Here is a 15,936-nt window from a genome sequence, read left to right as displayed (position 1 = left end):
CTTGCTCTCCAAATCTTGTGCCACAACTTGCCACCCCTTGGATCATACTTCTCATCCTTGATTCATTTTTCTGTAAAACAGTTCTTTAGCTGATTTTTCTTCAACAATTTTTTTTTATTATCCATGCCAATAATTCATTGGGACATCTGGATCTTAAGGTTCATTTTTTACGAGTTTCATTCTTTAGGATTGCTTTGGTATTGTCTTTGACCAGTTATGCTTCTGCTTTGGTATTCTTGAACTTTGTTCCTTCAACCCAAGCCACCATTTCTTTCCTACTTCAACTGATCATTTTCCTTTGTAGAACACCCCCAACAAGAAATGTGAAGAAAACGATTTCTCACAACGAAATGGAAATAAAAGGAAAGAAAGCAATTGGGCAAATATTATACAACTCTTAAGACACTACTAGAAATCTCTTTAATATCGACGAAATTTTTTCGTTAGTAATTATTGATGGATTTTCAATGATTTATTGACAAAAAATTTTTTTAAAAAATTAGAATTTTTTTTGCAACAAAAAATAATCCGTTTAGTATTTTGTAGGTGAAGTTGCCATGAGAAAATGAGGATTTGGCATGTTCTTTACAGATAAATATTTTCCATTGATAAAAAAAATTTTATTTGAAATAATAAAAATATTTTTTAATTAAATTAGGAAAAAAAAAATTTAATTAGAGATGGATTTCATTGCTAAAAGTTAGAAATATCGACGTTGGTAACCCGTCACTAAAAGTTGAAAAAATTTTGAATTATCGACGGAAAATTCGTCAGTAATCCTTTGCTAAAAGTCAATTAAATGTAAAAATTCCTTTCCCCCTTTCCTTTCTTCGCTGACTAAAATCCCTAATTCATCAATTTCTCTCTTTTCTTCTTTTTCTTCTTCTTTCTTCTCTCTCATCTCCTCTTTTCTTTTCGCTTTTTGCCACCAGCCCATGGCACCCTTTCCACATCGTCAGCACATGCCGCCCTCTTCTTGCCGCTAGCTCGTGCCGTCCTTGAGCCCATGACTGCCGGCACCTGAAAAGCTGGTTTGGAACCCATCTTTTCTACCAAGGTACACTACAAATTTTTTTTAATATTCTATCGTTTGATTATATTTACAATCAAATTATATATAAAAAAAATTTTATTAACAGATTTTTAATATTGTCAGAATATACTATATATTTATTAATATTTTTATAAAGTCATCAATATAAATAAATTTTTCTGATAATATATAACTATTCGTGGATATAAATATGTTATATATTAACACTTATATATATTAATAGTCAAATTATTTAAGTGAAAAATATTTATATTAACGAATTTTTATTATTGTCAGTATAAACAGTGCTTATATCAATATTTTATAAAATTAGTATTATTAGTAAATTTTTTTTGATGATATATAAATATTTGTTAGTATAAATATGTTATATACTAATAGTTATAATAATTGTAAAATAAGTTAAAAAATATTTATTTTTAAATTTTTTTTAAAAAATATTAATTCATAATATTTTTACCTAATAAGAATCTTACCTAATAAGATGTTCCTATCTAATAATTTCTCTTTTTCGGAGACTTTTATTGAAAGCATGGATCATATTAATTTGTTTAATTGAATAAAAATAATCCTCAAATTATATGGATGACATAATGACAATGCTCTTTTGGTAGTTGGTCATATCAATAGTCTCTGAATTGAGTATTGAATTTTTAATTTTAATAATCAAATTTAAATCTTAATAGTCTCAAATATAAATAAATTGGAAAGAACTTATAAAGCTAGCTATTTCTATCATTGATGCTTTATCTATCAATTTCATTTCAACAAACAGAGGTTCTCTCTGTGCATACAAAGTCATATTACATTCTAAATGTTTTAGATTTTAGTCAAATATTGTTCAATCTTGATCTTGAAGATTGATATATGGAAATTAATTTGTTATATTTCAAATGTTAATTAATTGAAAATTATCAAATCATAATTTAAAAACTTATTATTTTTTTATTATAAATTTATAGTTATGATAATCATATATTAAAATTATTCTTGTGCAATAAAAAACCAAAATTCTAAGAATACATCACAATTAAACGATATGCAGTCAATTTGTTGAGTGAATTAAGTGCTTAAGTACCTGTATGTATTTACAATGGAATTTGATTGCAGTCCAACAATATATACCAAACAGTGTCGATTGCCTCAATTTTTGTCAACAAATTGTTTAATAATGTTGAGAAAAAAAAAAATGGAAAAGAGAGTGTTTCACTTTAGCATTAGCCAAGGCATTTTTGGCATTTGAGGTTCAATTTTTTAAAATTAAAATTGAAAACATCCAAAACTCGAATTTCAAAATCATCCATAAAAACTTACGTATATATATATATATATTTATTTAAGCTTGGTTTGATAAGTACTTAAAATCTGATTCTATTTGAGATACGAAAACTTACAAGTCCTATACATATTTTCCTTTTTTCATATTCTATACCTAATGTCAAAACAAGAGGTAAAAAAACTAATGAAATTGTTAGTAATAGTAACTTAACTCCATACAAGATTTATTTGGAACTTTTTCAAGATTAGTTAGATATTATTTGATGGAAAAAAAATTTACAAAAAAAATTAAAAGAAATTCTTAATAGTTAAATTAGCATATTTATAAATAGTAAAAGTTTTAATGAAATTAGGTATGAGAGAAAAATACAAGAAAGTAAGATTTTTAAGACAACTTGTATGAGTGTATATGTTTGAATATTTGTAAGTGAATTAAATGAGAATGAGTGTGTACATTTAAATATTTGTAAATAGATTAAAAAAGAATGAGATGATCCATATAGATAGGTATGTAATGAATATTTATTTGGATTGAGAATATTTTGTAGAACTAAAGGAAAATGTTCATGAGTATTAATTATAAATAATTATTTGATTGTTTATAATTCTTTGTAATTAGTAGATCTTTTATTTCATTTGTGGATATAAATCACTTCAAGTTGAGTTAAAATATTATCTTTTGTGTAAATAATTGATTGTTTTTTGTGCTTTCGCTTGTTTGATTATCTAATTGATGATGGGGAGGTTTTTGACTTAACAACTTAAATTAAAATAGAAATTTTAGTTAGTAGCTACAGAAAGAGTACAATTAAGTGTTTGGTTCAAATAATAGCAGGTCACTCATCATCAATGCTTGAATTCTTGTGGTTGACAAATTAATGTTATTATCGAATCTGAAATTTAAATTTTAATATTTTTAATTTGTTATCTCTTTTATAAAAATATTATATAAAATTCTTAAAAATAATAAACTTAGTATATATATATTCGCAGTTTTAAAGGTTTGACGACTATATTTATAGGTGTACATGTTCACAAGCTCAACTATTTTCCAAGCTAGAAAAGAAGTAGCTTCTCTAATGTACAAGTATTTCATGTTCATAGATATTGTTCTACCTCAAGCTGCTCCTATCTAATAATTTCTTTTTTTTTTTTTTATTTGACAACTCTTTTGTTGAAAATGACGTGTATTTGTCTGAATATAAATTAAAAGTAAATGTTTTGTTTTGTTTTTGATATATCTATACCTGAGGATGCCCTTTACTAGATTTATCCTTATCTTTGAAATGAATATTGAAATGAAACATCACATGAAAAACCTGTCTTTAATGATTTCTATACCTAATAATAAACAAATGAAATTCATCAAATTAATCACTATAAAGTTGTCAGATTCTACCCATCCATATATATCACATTGTCTTCAATCTTAATGTTGAAGATTTTTGTCCTTGATGATGCATTAATCTACCTTGTTCTTCCTATTGGAATTTGAAGTGTCATATTCAAATTATTATTTTGCTCTCGCAAAACTATAGATTGGTCATGTTCCCAAAAAAACTTCATTGTAACTCAAAATCAAAAACAACTAATGCATGACATGGACCAGAAAATGATTTGAAATCTACAATATCTTCACATGCCTCCCCTAATAATCGAAAATTTTGAATTATTTTCTTGTAAGCTCTTCAATCTCCATCAAACTATTAATAGCTAGCACTTTGGTTGCCACACTCTAAATGTGAATGAGAACTGTCTTTTTTTTTTTTTTGCCAAATGTTTCCAGGGTTATAATATAAATTGGCAAAGGCCAGAAAAATGTTGGTGATCACTTGCAGCTAGAGAGAACAAAAAAAAAAAAAAAATGCTTACCTTTCGTTTTTTAGAATTTATTTGATATATTGTAGATAGAGTTTTTTAATTTCACAATTGAGATTAATAGAATGATATATGTGTCACTTTTTTTATTAGGTTTTTTTTTATATTAAGGAAATATGTGTCATTATGTTAATATCGCTTATGAAGTTAAAAAATTTTAATAAAATTTTATTTAATAATTTTTTTTTAATTTTTAAGCTAAAAGGTAAAATTTTATTTCATATATTGGTAATAGACTTTTTAAACTGGATTAATAAAATGATATATAAAAAATTAATTAAAAAGTAAAATATGCGTCAATTTTTTAATTTTGTTTGTAAAATTATAAAATTATACTAACATGTCAAATACATTTGAATGAATATTCCCATTTTCTTGGCAATTCATAAACAAAATTCTAGAAACAGAAATTAAGCAACCGAATTAATTAGTTTGTAAAGCGACGTACATGCATAATTAAATGCAAATTTCAGCTACTCAAATTTTGAATTCACAAATGAATTTATATTTAATATACTATTAATGTATAGATTTTATACATTATCAATAAATAAAATGATATCACTTTATTAATGAATAAATATCAATTTTTAAAATAAATATACAAAAATTAATATTTTTTAAAAAATTTATTTTTTAATAAAATAACATCATCTGATTTATTTTACTAATTAGATGATATCATTAAATTCACTGATAATATATAAAATTTATACACAGATAATTCATCATATATAAATTCTTCACAAATTATAATTTCTTTTTTAAATGAAGCAGATAAAGAATCGGATCGAAATATGTATATTCATACCTTTTAACGCACGTTTTCACAGAGTATATAAGCAAACAGGATTTCGTAGCTGAGGTCCTAGGTTTTGATAATTAGACTTAGGTTACGTCGTATGTACCAAAAATAAATGATAAAGGATTAGATGCAACATGAATGAACCTTGTCAATAATTACGTGATGTATTTATGAAGTACTGAATTTTTAATTTTAGTGATAAGATATAAATTTGATAAATTCAAATAGAAAAAAAATTAATGAATCTTTGAATAAATCACTTTTAGAATGCAATTTTGTGCAATTAGGGAAAAAAATCCCTTTAACTAACATTTTATGCTAAAAGGAAATTGTAAAAACGTGTTTGAAGCTCTAAAAATGAACCCCAAATCACACAAATGGACATATCTTCAGTTGGCATTACTGTTGGTTCAATCTATTTATACAATCCTCACTGAAAAATCATGTGAACACTACGACCACCAGACGAAACTATTACTAAATATATAAAATCTCGAGAATCACTTTCCAAGAAAAACTGCATCATTTTAGGGATATCATCTTGGATTCAAGAGCAGAAAAGTAAGGACGGCAGCGTGCTTAATATGCTGTGCAGAACTTACGTTTCTGTTCTCTCCTCAGTCTTCACTGCTAACTTTAGTTAAGTTTAGTTTTGACTTGAGGTTATTGGTAGTTGAGTTAGCTTCTGTTATTGCTGCCTGGGCAATAAGTTGTACACATGTATGGCTTAAATGTGACTGTCAATCCAAGTTTAAAAAAAAGCCGCAACAGTTCCTTGAATGACAATTTCAAATCGACAGCAGAATTCCCTCCTTTCCCCTGTTTTGTTTTCTTCTCAGTTCCCATGCATCTGCTTTGTTCGTTTGCTTTGTGATCATACATCAGTAACCAGCTAGAAACAAAAGCAGTCAAGAACAAGCTGTGTATATTTGTTTGTCTATAATCATGCCTGCAGCTTCCAAAAATGTCTACTTGGAATAGTTTTGAATGTGAACTATAGAGGCTGCAATTTTAAAAACTGACAAAAGAATTATTAAAGTTTGTATAGATTGTACTTAACATCGGGCATAATTATGTCTGAAAACTGGACTTTGGACGAAGCTTGAGTTCCCAGCATATGTCCTGTCTGTTTTATGCTTCGGATTCATCTTTAGTTTGAGAAAATTGGATATGATGGCTGCTCGGTCAAAAGGATGGCGGTTGATATTGACAGAAATAACATTGATTGGTTTTCTTGCTGTGGATTTAGTGCTTGTTACAGCAGAACTAAGTCTGAGAAATGAAGTTTCAGGTTATAATGAGACTCAAGAGAACAACTATGTTCGGAAATCATTGAAGTTGTTAGAGCAGAACAATAAACCGCGTTATGAACATGAATGGCCTGTAAGTCCAATTTTTATGTTGTTCCTGATTTAACACTTTTTGGAGTTTCCCCATGTTTGCAATCTTTTAAACATCTGATTTATTTTTTCAATATTAATAATTTGAGAAAACAAAATTATTGTGTTTCTAAGACTTTTGTAAGCCTAAGTCTACAATGTCATTTTGCCTTTTTCTCTTTGTTTTTGCCTTCTCCTCCCTCCCTCTCTCTTTTTCTTTGGCTTTAAATAATTGTCTGTTGACTCGGAGATATTTTGAGTAATTATGATTTGTGAAATATTTTAATACAGGACCTGAGATTTGGCTGGAAAATTGTGGTGGGTTCAATACTTGGATTCCTTGGTGCAGCGTTTGGGAGTGTTGGGGGTGTAGGTGGAGGCGGTATATTTGTTCCCATGCTTGCCTTGGTTATTGGGTCTGATCCCAAATCATCTACAGCAATATCAAAATGTAAGAATAATCCAATTTCCACCGTTGACAACATCTAGTATTTTTCAACTTCTTCGTAAAGGTGTTTGTTACATATCTACAAATTGTTCATTGTATTAAATTTTTTTTATCTTAATTTTAAAACATTATAATGATAAAATAATATAACTTTTTTTTTTTTTTTCATTTTTCCACTCTACCAAGCAATAGATGAAAGAAGATTTTTTTTTTCTTAATTTTTTTAATCTTTCCAACCAAACACTAATAAATAGAAAATTATATTTGTAGACACTCAATTTGATCCAGGTTCGAATTAATTGGGCCTGGTCCAAATTGATAAGCTCATTTGTAAATTTATTTTTTTTTATTTTTTATTTTTATTTATTTATTATTACTATTATTATTTATTAATATATAATTTTATTATTATTATTTATCTATTAACATATTTTATTATTTATCTGTTAATTTTTTTTTATTATTTATCTATTCATATATTATTATTTATCTATTAATATATTTTTTTATTTTTTTTTCTTGATTGATTTTCTATTAGGATTAGGATCAGAAAAAAACTGAAATTTTGGCCTGAATTTGAGGCTGACAGAGTTGAGATTTGATTCAAAGATTGAATCCAAATCCCAGAGGGAATTGGGATTGATCAGAAACTCTTCTGATCAATCCCTATAATTAGGTGCCGGAACAAACACAGAAAACACAGAGAGAGAGCGAAAAAAGAAAGAAAAAGAGGCATTCAAAAGGATCAGAAGCAATTTTATGAGTTTTTTTAGAGATTTTGGAGGATTTTTAGACAAAATTTTTTGGAAATTTCTGAAAAATTTTCAAATTCCGGTGAATTTTTCGATAAAGTTTAAATTTTTCGATAAAGTTTAAATTTTTCGATGGTTTTTCAGGCACCGGTTGAATTTTTCAGCCAGCTACCCAGTTTTCGACGTACTATTTTCAAAAACCGATCAACTTTTCAGTGAACTTTCAGTAAAAAACTTAGATTTTAATGATATTTTTTAGAATCTGATGAGATTCAACCGGAGTTCTTGGTTCGGGTAGAGAGAGGGAGGAGGAAAGAAAGGGAAGGGAGAGAGAGGAAATGGGAGATCTGTTGAAAAAATTGAGGTTAGAACCTTTTATACCATGTTAAAATGATGTCGTTTTGCGCTTAAGAAAACCTTAGAATCCACGCATTCCCATTCGGAAGACCTAACCCGTAGCGCACTCGATCTAGCGACCCGTTTCTTCACCTAGGTTGGAACCAAGTCGAAGCCGAGTCGTCCCCGAACCGCATACTCCCGAGCCGCTAAGTCGAGCCGAGCCGAGCCGTTCCAAGGTTTTTTATTTTTATTATTATTTATTTATTTATTTATTTTTATTATTATTTATTGATTAGATTTGAATTATTTAGTATTTCTTATTTTATTTTATTTATTCTATTTTTATTTTTATTTTATTTTATTTATTGATTTTTCTTTAAATAAAAATTCTAAAAAATATATTTTTGAGGAGAAGTTAAAAGTATCAATTTTTCTTGAAAATAAGTTTTCTAAAAAATATTTTTGAGGAAAAGTTGAAAGTATCAATTTTTCTTGAAAATAAGTTTTTTAAAAAATATTTTTGAAGAAAAGTTGAAAGTATCAATTTTTCTTGAAAATAAGTTTTCTAAAAAGAAAAGTTGAAAATATCAATTTTCTTTGAAAATAATTTTCTAAAAAAGGTTTTTGAGGAAAAGTTGAAAGTATCAATTTTTCTTGTACAAAAGCAATGAGTTTTTGAAGAGAAAAGGATTTATACCTAAAGCTGAATCATTTTTTTATTTTTGTTTCTTGAATTTTCTTTAATGTTAAATAATCCGACGATAGAGCCTCTACAAGTGAAACAGTAGTCTCCTTACATACTCTTAAGGTGAGAAAATTTTTTCAATTTTTTGCTAAAAGTATTAGAGTTAATTGAGAATAATTTTTAATAATTAATTATTTGATAAATTTGTAAGGCTTATTGAATAATATAAAATTAAGCGGGTACCATATTTCGATAGGCGTTATGAGGGTGCTACAACCTTTTTCACACGTAATCATACTCTCGAACCCTGTTCTGGTTATTAGACCTGAACCTATTCTTTTGGGGACCTTTAGTTTAGGTGTTCCTTAAAAGGATAGATTCCTTAGGTGACCAATCGCAACTAGATAAAAAAGAATGGTGGTAACTTCTTCAAGTCAATGTCTAGCAATAGATCTCCGAATTTAAACGTTATGACAGTTTGACGACTCCACTGAAGACGTTTGAGAGTTAGGCCAGCAAATAAATTTGTGTTATCCGAAAGCCTAATAAAATTGAACCTTTTGTATAGATTCTTTTATTCATTCATGTTTATTTACTTTATTAATTATGTCATTCATATGCATATGCATAACATGAGCTCTATACCCGAGCTCCGTCCCTCTAAGAGAAAGTAAAGTACCTATTGCTTTCGTGAGGTTTAATGCCTTCGTAATGGCTAGCGAAATACTCTCACTCAAATTGAATATTTTTCGCTTGTAGCCTGTAATGGGTAAGGATTAGGGTACCTTACTAGTCTGTGATGGACATAATGTAAGGAGCAATTTGAAAACCTTTAGACTTTAACTTTAAACCACATATAGTGAACCTTAAAAATGCCTAACCTATAGATAGAGCCATCAGCCTTCCTTTTTAGAATTGACCAAAAGCATAGGGTTCATTCCTTTTATTCTGTGTAATGTTTTAATTTACTTAGTTATTTATTTATTCCTTTTTTTCTGGGCATACTAACATTTTTTCTTATTCTTTTGCATTGGTTCATGCTCATATCATAAAGTTGCATAAAGAACATTTGCTTGAAAGACGGTCTTCAACATAAATTTTTCATGAACTCCATAGAACGACTAGTTTATTTTTCATCTGTATTAGCTCCTTGCGAGTCACCCAACGAAGTAAAGGTCCAGTTAGAAAAAATTCAACTGAAGATAGGTGATTGCTTACCAATCGGATATGATTCTATCTTGTCTCAAGAAACATCTATCATTCTCAAACAAAATAATTTAGAAGACTTGGTTGATATATGGAAGAAGATGAGTCCGTCAAAATAAGAACAATTTTACCAGAGACACGGGTATATAGCACACCTTCTCGTAATAGTTATCGACGATCAACTAATCAGAGCTACAACGTAATTCTGAGATCTTACATACAAGTATTTCATCTTCAATGAAGCTAACATGATCCAACCATCGAAGAATATTTGACTTTGTTGGGTTTGCACCTCAAGGCTTCTGATAAGATATATGTCAAAAAACACAAGTTAGGATTTCGTAAGGGTTTGGCTCGACTCATGGGGATAGACAAAAAAGTTATGAATTTTCATACAAAGAAGAAACAAGAACAGGTTTGCCTACCTTGAAAGTTTTTTCATGAGTTTCTAATGTAACATGCCAACGAAGAACAATGGTTAGATGTATTTGCCTTAGCCATATACGAAATGGTGATATTTTCAAAAGTTTTAGGTTATATTGAAATAGCGGTGGCTGACTTCTTCAAGAGTGTGATCAATGGCTGTAACCATTCAACGGTATTATTAACAGAGACTATCAGATCTTTGAGTTATTGTCGTCAAAATGAATGGCATTTTATAGGCTGCATATAGTTATTATACTTATAGATGAAAAACCACTTCGAATGGAGAAAATGTGCTTTCTCAAAGCTTTATGTATGTAATCGAGCTTCGATCAAAAAATTCTGTGAAAGTGGGTGGTCAGAATAAAACTCTAAAAAGAAATGGATAGTTTTTCTATAAAACTTGATCAATACCGAAGTAAGATGGTTAGTCTCGTGGATGAATCGTGAACCTATGTTGTATTAGTGTGGGGATAATACAGTGATCCCACTTTTGGGTTTATGGGGAGCGACAAATTATGCACCTCTTCTAGTGAGAAGGTAGTTCAGGGTAAAACAGTTATTCTATAACGTATGGGCCTCATCAATTAGATTTTTCTTACAGCGAGCTAAAAGCATTTCAGAGGATGAATGAGATGATTAAAGCATGGAAAAACCCTCAAAGAATGAGCCCTGGACCGTTTACTGATAAAGTCACTCTAGGGTATTTGCCTTGGAAAGTAAAATAAAGACAAGAAATGGTATTCATTTATGAAAGCTTTCAACCGCCAACAGGAGGAAAGCTTGAAGTGACATCATCAGAATTAGAGCTTATGACAAAAGAGTTTGAGTTTGAAAAAGATAAGTTAAAGCAAGAAATCCAGAAGCTTCGAGAAAAAAAATATCAGTGGAAAGATAGAGCTGAAAGACATGAAGCCAGAGTGTACAAGATTGTTAGAAAACGTGATACACCTATTGAAGACCTAGCAAAGCTACACCAAGAACATAAGAGGTTATGTGTGAGAGAAAAGGCTAAAGAGATAACAATTGTTAAGCTGACTGAAGAGAATGCAAGATTGAAATAAGAATATACTGAAAAGAAAAAAGTACCTAAGTACAGACAGAGAATAACATGTTGAATAGCTACCTAAGCAGGTTGAGACAAAAGTTGAATGAACAAGAAAACCATATTACTGCATTGGTTAGAGCACATAGAGAGTTATCATACCAAGTCTGATGTGATAAAATAGAGAACTTAAGAAGATAAAAGTACATTGAACACCTAGCAACCTAAATTTATAAAAGGGTATGCAAGGCAAGAGAGATGGTAGAAGAGGCAGAGGGATTGAAACAAGTGGTGGCCCCAGTAGAAGAACATGAGCAGCGTCTATTGAACTTCATCGAAGAAGCCAAGGCTGAATATGAGCAGATCAAATGATTTTATAATTATAACTCTAGGATGATAAACTCAATGTAAATAAAAGTTCTTTGAAATAAATGAAATCTTTTAGTTAAGCACCGTCTTAAGGTAAGTGTTCTTTGCACACATGTATTTTCATTCATCGCATTCTCACTCATTACACTTAACAAAGTAACCATAAGATAGTCATATAAATTTGCTAATTCTAAGATATGGTATTCAAGGTTCAAGGATAGCTTCATCTAGCGAGAATCTTATCCATCGATATAACACAGGAGCCAGAGCCAGATAAATGGAACAAGAAAATTTTTACAGATTTGAAAAGTTAGAGAAAGCACAGGAAAAGATTAAAAATGAGTTAAGCAAGATTTTAGATACTCTTAATAGGCTGAACAAGGGAAAAAGAATAGAAAAAAACACAAGCCAACAAGGCCTCCCATCACAAGAAGTGGCTAACCCTTTGTATTCTCTAAGTTTTGATCCACAACAAGCTCAACCCACACAGGATATTCTGCCACAACAGTTTTCATATCCTGTATACCCCGAAATATCATCAGCTTCGAATCCAGGGCATTACCATAGCTATGTAAATCATATCTTTATTGAAAAGATAGTAGAACCGATTCCTGATTTAGATGACTTAAAAAAGAAGGAGCAAAAAAAAACAAAGATGATAGAGTCTCAAGAAGATCCAAAGATTAGTATGCTTGAACAAAAATTACGGGCCGTAGAAGGGATTGAATTTTATAGTTCTGTTGATGCTGCTGGGCTGTGCTTAATCCCAGATATAGTCATCCCACCAAAATTTAATGTACTAAAATTTGAGAAATATGATGGTACGAAGTACCCAAAAACTCATATCACCATGTATTATCAGAAGATGGCAGCCCATGCCTATAATAAAAAATTACTAATGCATGTTTTTTAAGATAGCCTTACAGGCTCTGCTGCCATGTGGTATGTCCAGCTGGACAGAACTTGCATTCATTCTTGGAGAGATATGGCTCATGATTTCATCAGTCAATATCGACATGTTATAGATGTAGCTGTCTTTACAAAACTTGAAAAAAAAAAGGCAAATGAGTCTTTTAAAGAATACGTCCAGAGATTGAGGGATGTAGTTTCTCAGGTACAACCTCCTCTAACTGAAAAAAAAAAGATTACAGTACTATTTGTTAGCACCTTGAAATCTTCTTATTATGAAAAGATGATAGGGAATGCAATCAAAAATTTTACTGATATGGTAATTTTGGAAGAAATTATTAAGAGTGCCATCAAGGATGGTAAGTTAGAAGGAGGTGAAGCATCCAACAAAAAAGCTCCAAAGAAGAAAGAGACTGAAGCTCAGGTTATAAGCTTTGATAGACAGCAATTTGGGGGCTATCAAACCTACTCACCACAAGGATACCTTCCATAACATCCTACTGTAAATAACACTTCCCCTTACCCATACCAACCATTCCCACAACCATCCTACCCTCAAACAAATCAACATTTTTTCAAACCTCAGAATGCCACATATAGTCCTAACACTCAACCTACCTCAAAATCTCAAACCCGTCTAGCCAGCCCAATGAGAGGTTCTTGGGAGCAACGAACCACTCGTGAAAAGCCTATATTTGACCTAATCCCAATGACCTATACAGAATTATATCTTGAGCTTTACGACAGTCATCTGATTGCTCCTAGTAAATTAGAGCCCCTTAAGCCACCTTACCCTAAATGGTATGATCCCACAGCCCATTGTGACTATCATTATGGGATTGCTGGTCACTCCACTGAAAATTGCACTGCTTTGAAACACAAAGTACAACGATTGATCAATGATGGAATGATTAGCTTTGATATAGGAAGGGTGACTGCACCAAATGTTAGTGGCAATCCTTTGCCTAATCATAATGTGAATGCTTTGAGTGAGGAACAGGAGTGCCATTTGAAGAAAGAAGTGGCAGATATTATGACACCTCTTAGTCAGCTGTTTGATATTTTATGAAAAGCTGACATGATACAACCAGTGAGTCCGCACAGCTATCATAGAGTATATATAGTAGGCACTAGTTGTAAATATCATAGTGGGGCAATGGGTCACTCTATCGAAGCTTGTGAGCAATTTCACCAAGAGGTGCAAAAGCACTTGGATTCATACCAGTTGGAAGTCTATGAAGAGGGAGAAGTTTCAAAAAGTGTTGAAATATCCATGACAGATAAACCTGCAAAGCTGTTTCCAAAGCCGGTGACGATTCATTATGGGAATAAGCCAAAGTCAGTCCTAGATAAACTCAGAGAGATACTTGTTCACTGTCATTGTTCAACAGCTCTTTCACTAGCTGTTGTTGCCACAATTGCTGCATTTGTTGGGCAACATGTAGTGGGAAAAGTCGTCAAAATGCTAGGGAGAGCATCTATAATTATCTTCATTCTAACTGGGATGATCTTTGGGAGTGCGATTTCACTAGGTATTTTATATCCAATTGGGAATACAAACATTTACTAACTATGGTTTTTCACAGATTGAAACTCTTGAATAAAAATGCTTATATCTTCAACTATGATATTATTATTGACTGACAAATTTATTTAAATGAAACAGGTGGGTTAGGCATTGTTAAGATGATCAAAAGGATTGAAAGGAACGAGTATATGGGATTTGATGATATTTGCTTGTATCAGCCTTAGCAGCAATAGGAAGAGTATCCAAAAAGGGAGGGGGAAGTACAAATCCCCCGTCCCTAACTTAATAGTCAAAACAGGGAGACATTCAAGCCACCCATTACACATTAATTATGTCTTAAAGAGTCTGATTGCGATGGGTGAGTATCGTTTTATGATTGAACACAAGTTATAAAACACAGTTGCAACAGAACGAAAATTCCTCTCACCATGCATTCAAATGAAATTTTAGAGGTAAACTATTTCATTTTTTTTTAATGGACTGGTTTTTTATTGTTTACAAGTAATTATTGAAATGTGAAGTATGATGTTTGTAGCAGTTGAATCTATATTCGAAAAATATATATATAAGAGAAAAAATCATATAAAGTCAATATTATTTTTTTAGTATGTGTATGGTTATCCATCTTGAAAATCACTAATATTTGCAACAAAAAATGTTGAATATTTCGTCAATTTTATTTTATAAATTAAAACTATCATTAATTACACTAATATTAATAGAATTTATTTTTTTAACTTTGTGTTCTTTCCCTTTTAAATTTTATTGATATAAAACACTTATAAAATCATATATATGTTTCACAAAAAAGAAAAAAAATCATTGAAATCTACTCAAAATTAACTCGTACTGATTTATGAATTCAGCAAACGACAGACTTACTTTTCTCGCAAATAGAGCAGAACCTATAGTGATTAATTTTCTGGTACCAAATCGATGTTAATAGAAGGGAGCAAAAAAATGAATTAACCTGACCTTTCCTACCAACAATTAATGCATACTTTCGCATGAAGGAGAAACCAGAAGCAGACCATTTGGTCTTTGTTATGGCAAACTTGGTAGAGCTGAATTCAATGCATGTTTCCCTTTTTATTATTTACCTATGAAAGGACTTTTGCCTTCCTTTCTGTGCTGATTTGGATATAAAATACCATCAATATATAACAATTAATGGCAAAGTCTGGGTTCCTACCGTTTTCTGGAATTTCCTTCATTCTCATGCTTAGCTTGATCTTATGGTTTGTAGTTGCCAAGGAAGATAGAAAGGCATGCTTTTTTCATTGTAGCTTAATAATGAACTTTCAAAGAGTGCCGAGATTGGCCACAATTTGCATTGGTTGATTTACTTATCAGAATCGGATGGCCTGTTAATCAGATTTATATATATTTTTTAGTACAAAAGAGATGGTAGTATGAGAGATGAGAGAAGAGGTTGTATTCATCGGAATTTGAACCTGCCACCTCTTAACGGTAGCTAGTGGCTGCATGATGTTTACCATGATGAGGATAATGAATTAACAGTTGACATGGTGATAATGCAGGCCTACATTGAGTGCATGGGATCACTTCCTGAAGTGGAATACTTACCATTATCATCTCACCATCTTAGTATGCTTGAAGAAGTTGTTCAGATATTATTCTTTGCTTTTTCTTTTTAGATTAGCCTTTCTTGATCGTTTTCATTTATTTAATCTGTCTTTCTGTTTGTGCGGCTCTGTTGCAAATCCTTAAATCAGAAGTCATAAAAGGAGCTTCAACGGATTTGCTGCCCAAAGCTCACCAATCAAGTGGCAAAAATGCTTGCCAGTAAAGCCCTATTTATCTACTAGTTGTATCAC

General features: G+C 30.6%; 1 protein-coding gene across 3 annotated transcripts; it reads left to right on the top strand.

Moving 5' to 3' along the window:
* Positions 1 to 779: 779 nt before the first annotated feature.
* LOC111280598 (sulfite exporter TauE/SafE family protein 3-like) lies at positions 780 to 15,775 on the top strand. 3 transcript variants are annotated; one of them, XR_016335170.1, is made up of 5 exons: positions 780 to 1,057; positions 6,055 to 6,398; positions 6,686 to 6,845; positions 14,237 to 14,550; positions 15,640 to 15,770. XR_016335170.1 is itself a non-coding variant. In XM_089757352.1 (4 exons), the coding sequence occupies exons 2-4, from the start codon at positions 6,186 to 6,188 to the stop codon at positions 14,320 to 14,322; spliced, it is 459 nt and encodes a 152-aa protein (XP_089613478.1). In that variant the 5' UTR covers positions 780 to 1,057; positions 6,055 to 6,185; the 3' UTR covers positions 14,323 to 14,628. The 3 variants fall into 3 exon arrangements, 2 of the variants coding, with proteins under 2 accessions (XP_089613478.1, XP_089613479.1); XM_089757352.1 differs by lacking the exon at positions 15,640 to 15,770 and having other exon boundaries at positions 14,237 to 14,628; XM_089757353.1 differs by lacking the exon at positions 14,237 to 14,550 and having other exon boundaries at positions 784 to 1,057; positions 15,640 to 15,775.
* Positions 15,776 to 15,936: the final 161 nt, after the last annotated feature.

Source organism: Durio zibethinus, chromosome 28 (assembly GCF_047325235.1).
Source record: "Durio zibethinus cultivar Kanyao isolate XHJ-2024 chromosome 28, ASM4732523v1, whole genome shotgun sequence".
Lineage (NCBI taxonomy): Eukaryota > Viridiplantae > Streptophyta > Magnoliopsida > Malvales > Malvaceae > Durio > Durio zibethinus.
This window is presented reverse-complemented; position numbering and strand designations above follow the sequence as displayed.

Excerpts from the sequence above, each read along its gene's own strand:
- LOC111280598 (XM_089757352.1), top strand. The coding sequence starts at position 6,186 with ATGATGGCTGCTCGGTCAAAAGGATGGCGGTTGATATTGACAGAAATA. Across the intron at positions 6,399-6,685 it reads GTTATGAACATGAATGGCCT|GACCTGAGATTTGGCTGGAA; the intron begins GTAAGTCCAATT and ends ATTTTAATACAG. Across the intron at positions 6,846-14,236 it reads ATCTACAGCAATATCAAAAT|GTGGGTTAGGCATTGTTAAG; the intron begins GTAAGAATAATC and ends TAAATGAAACAG.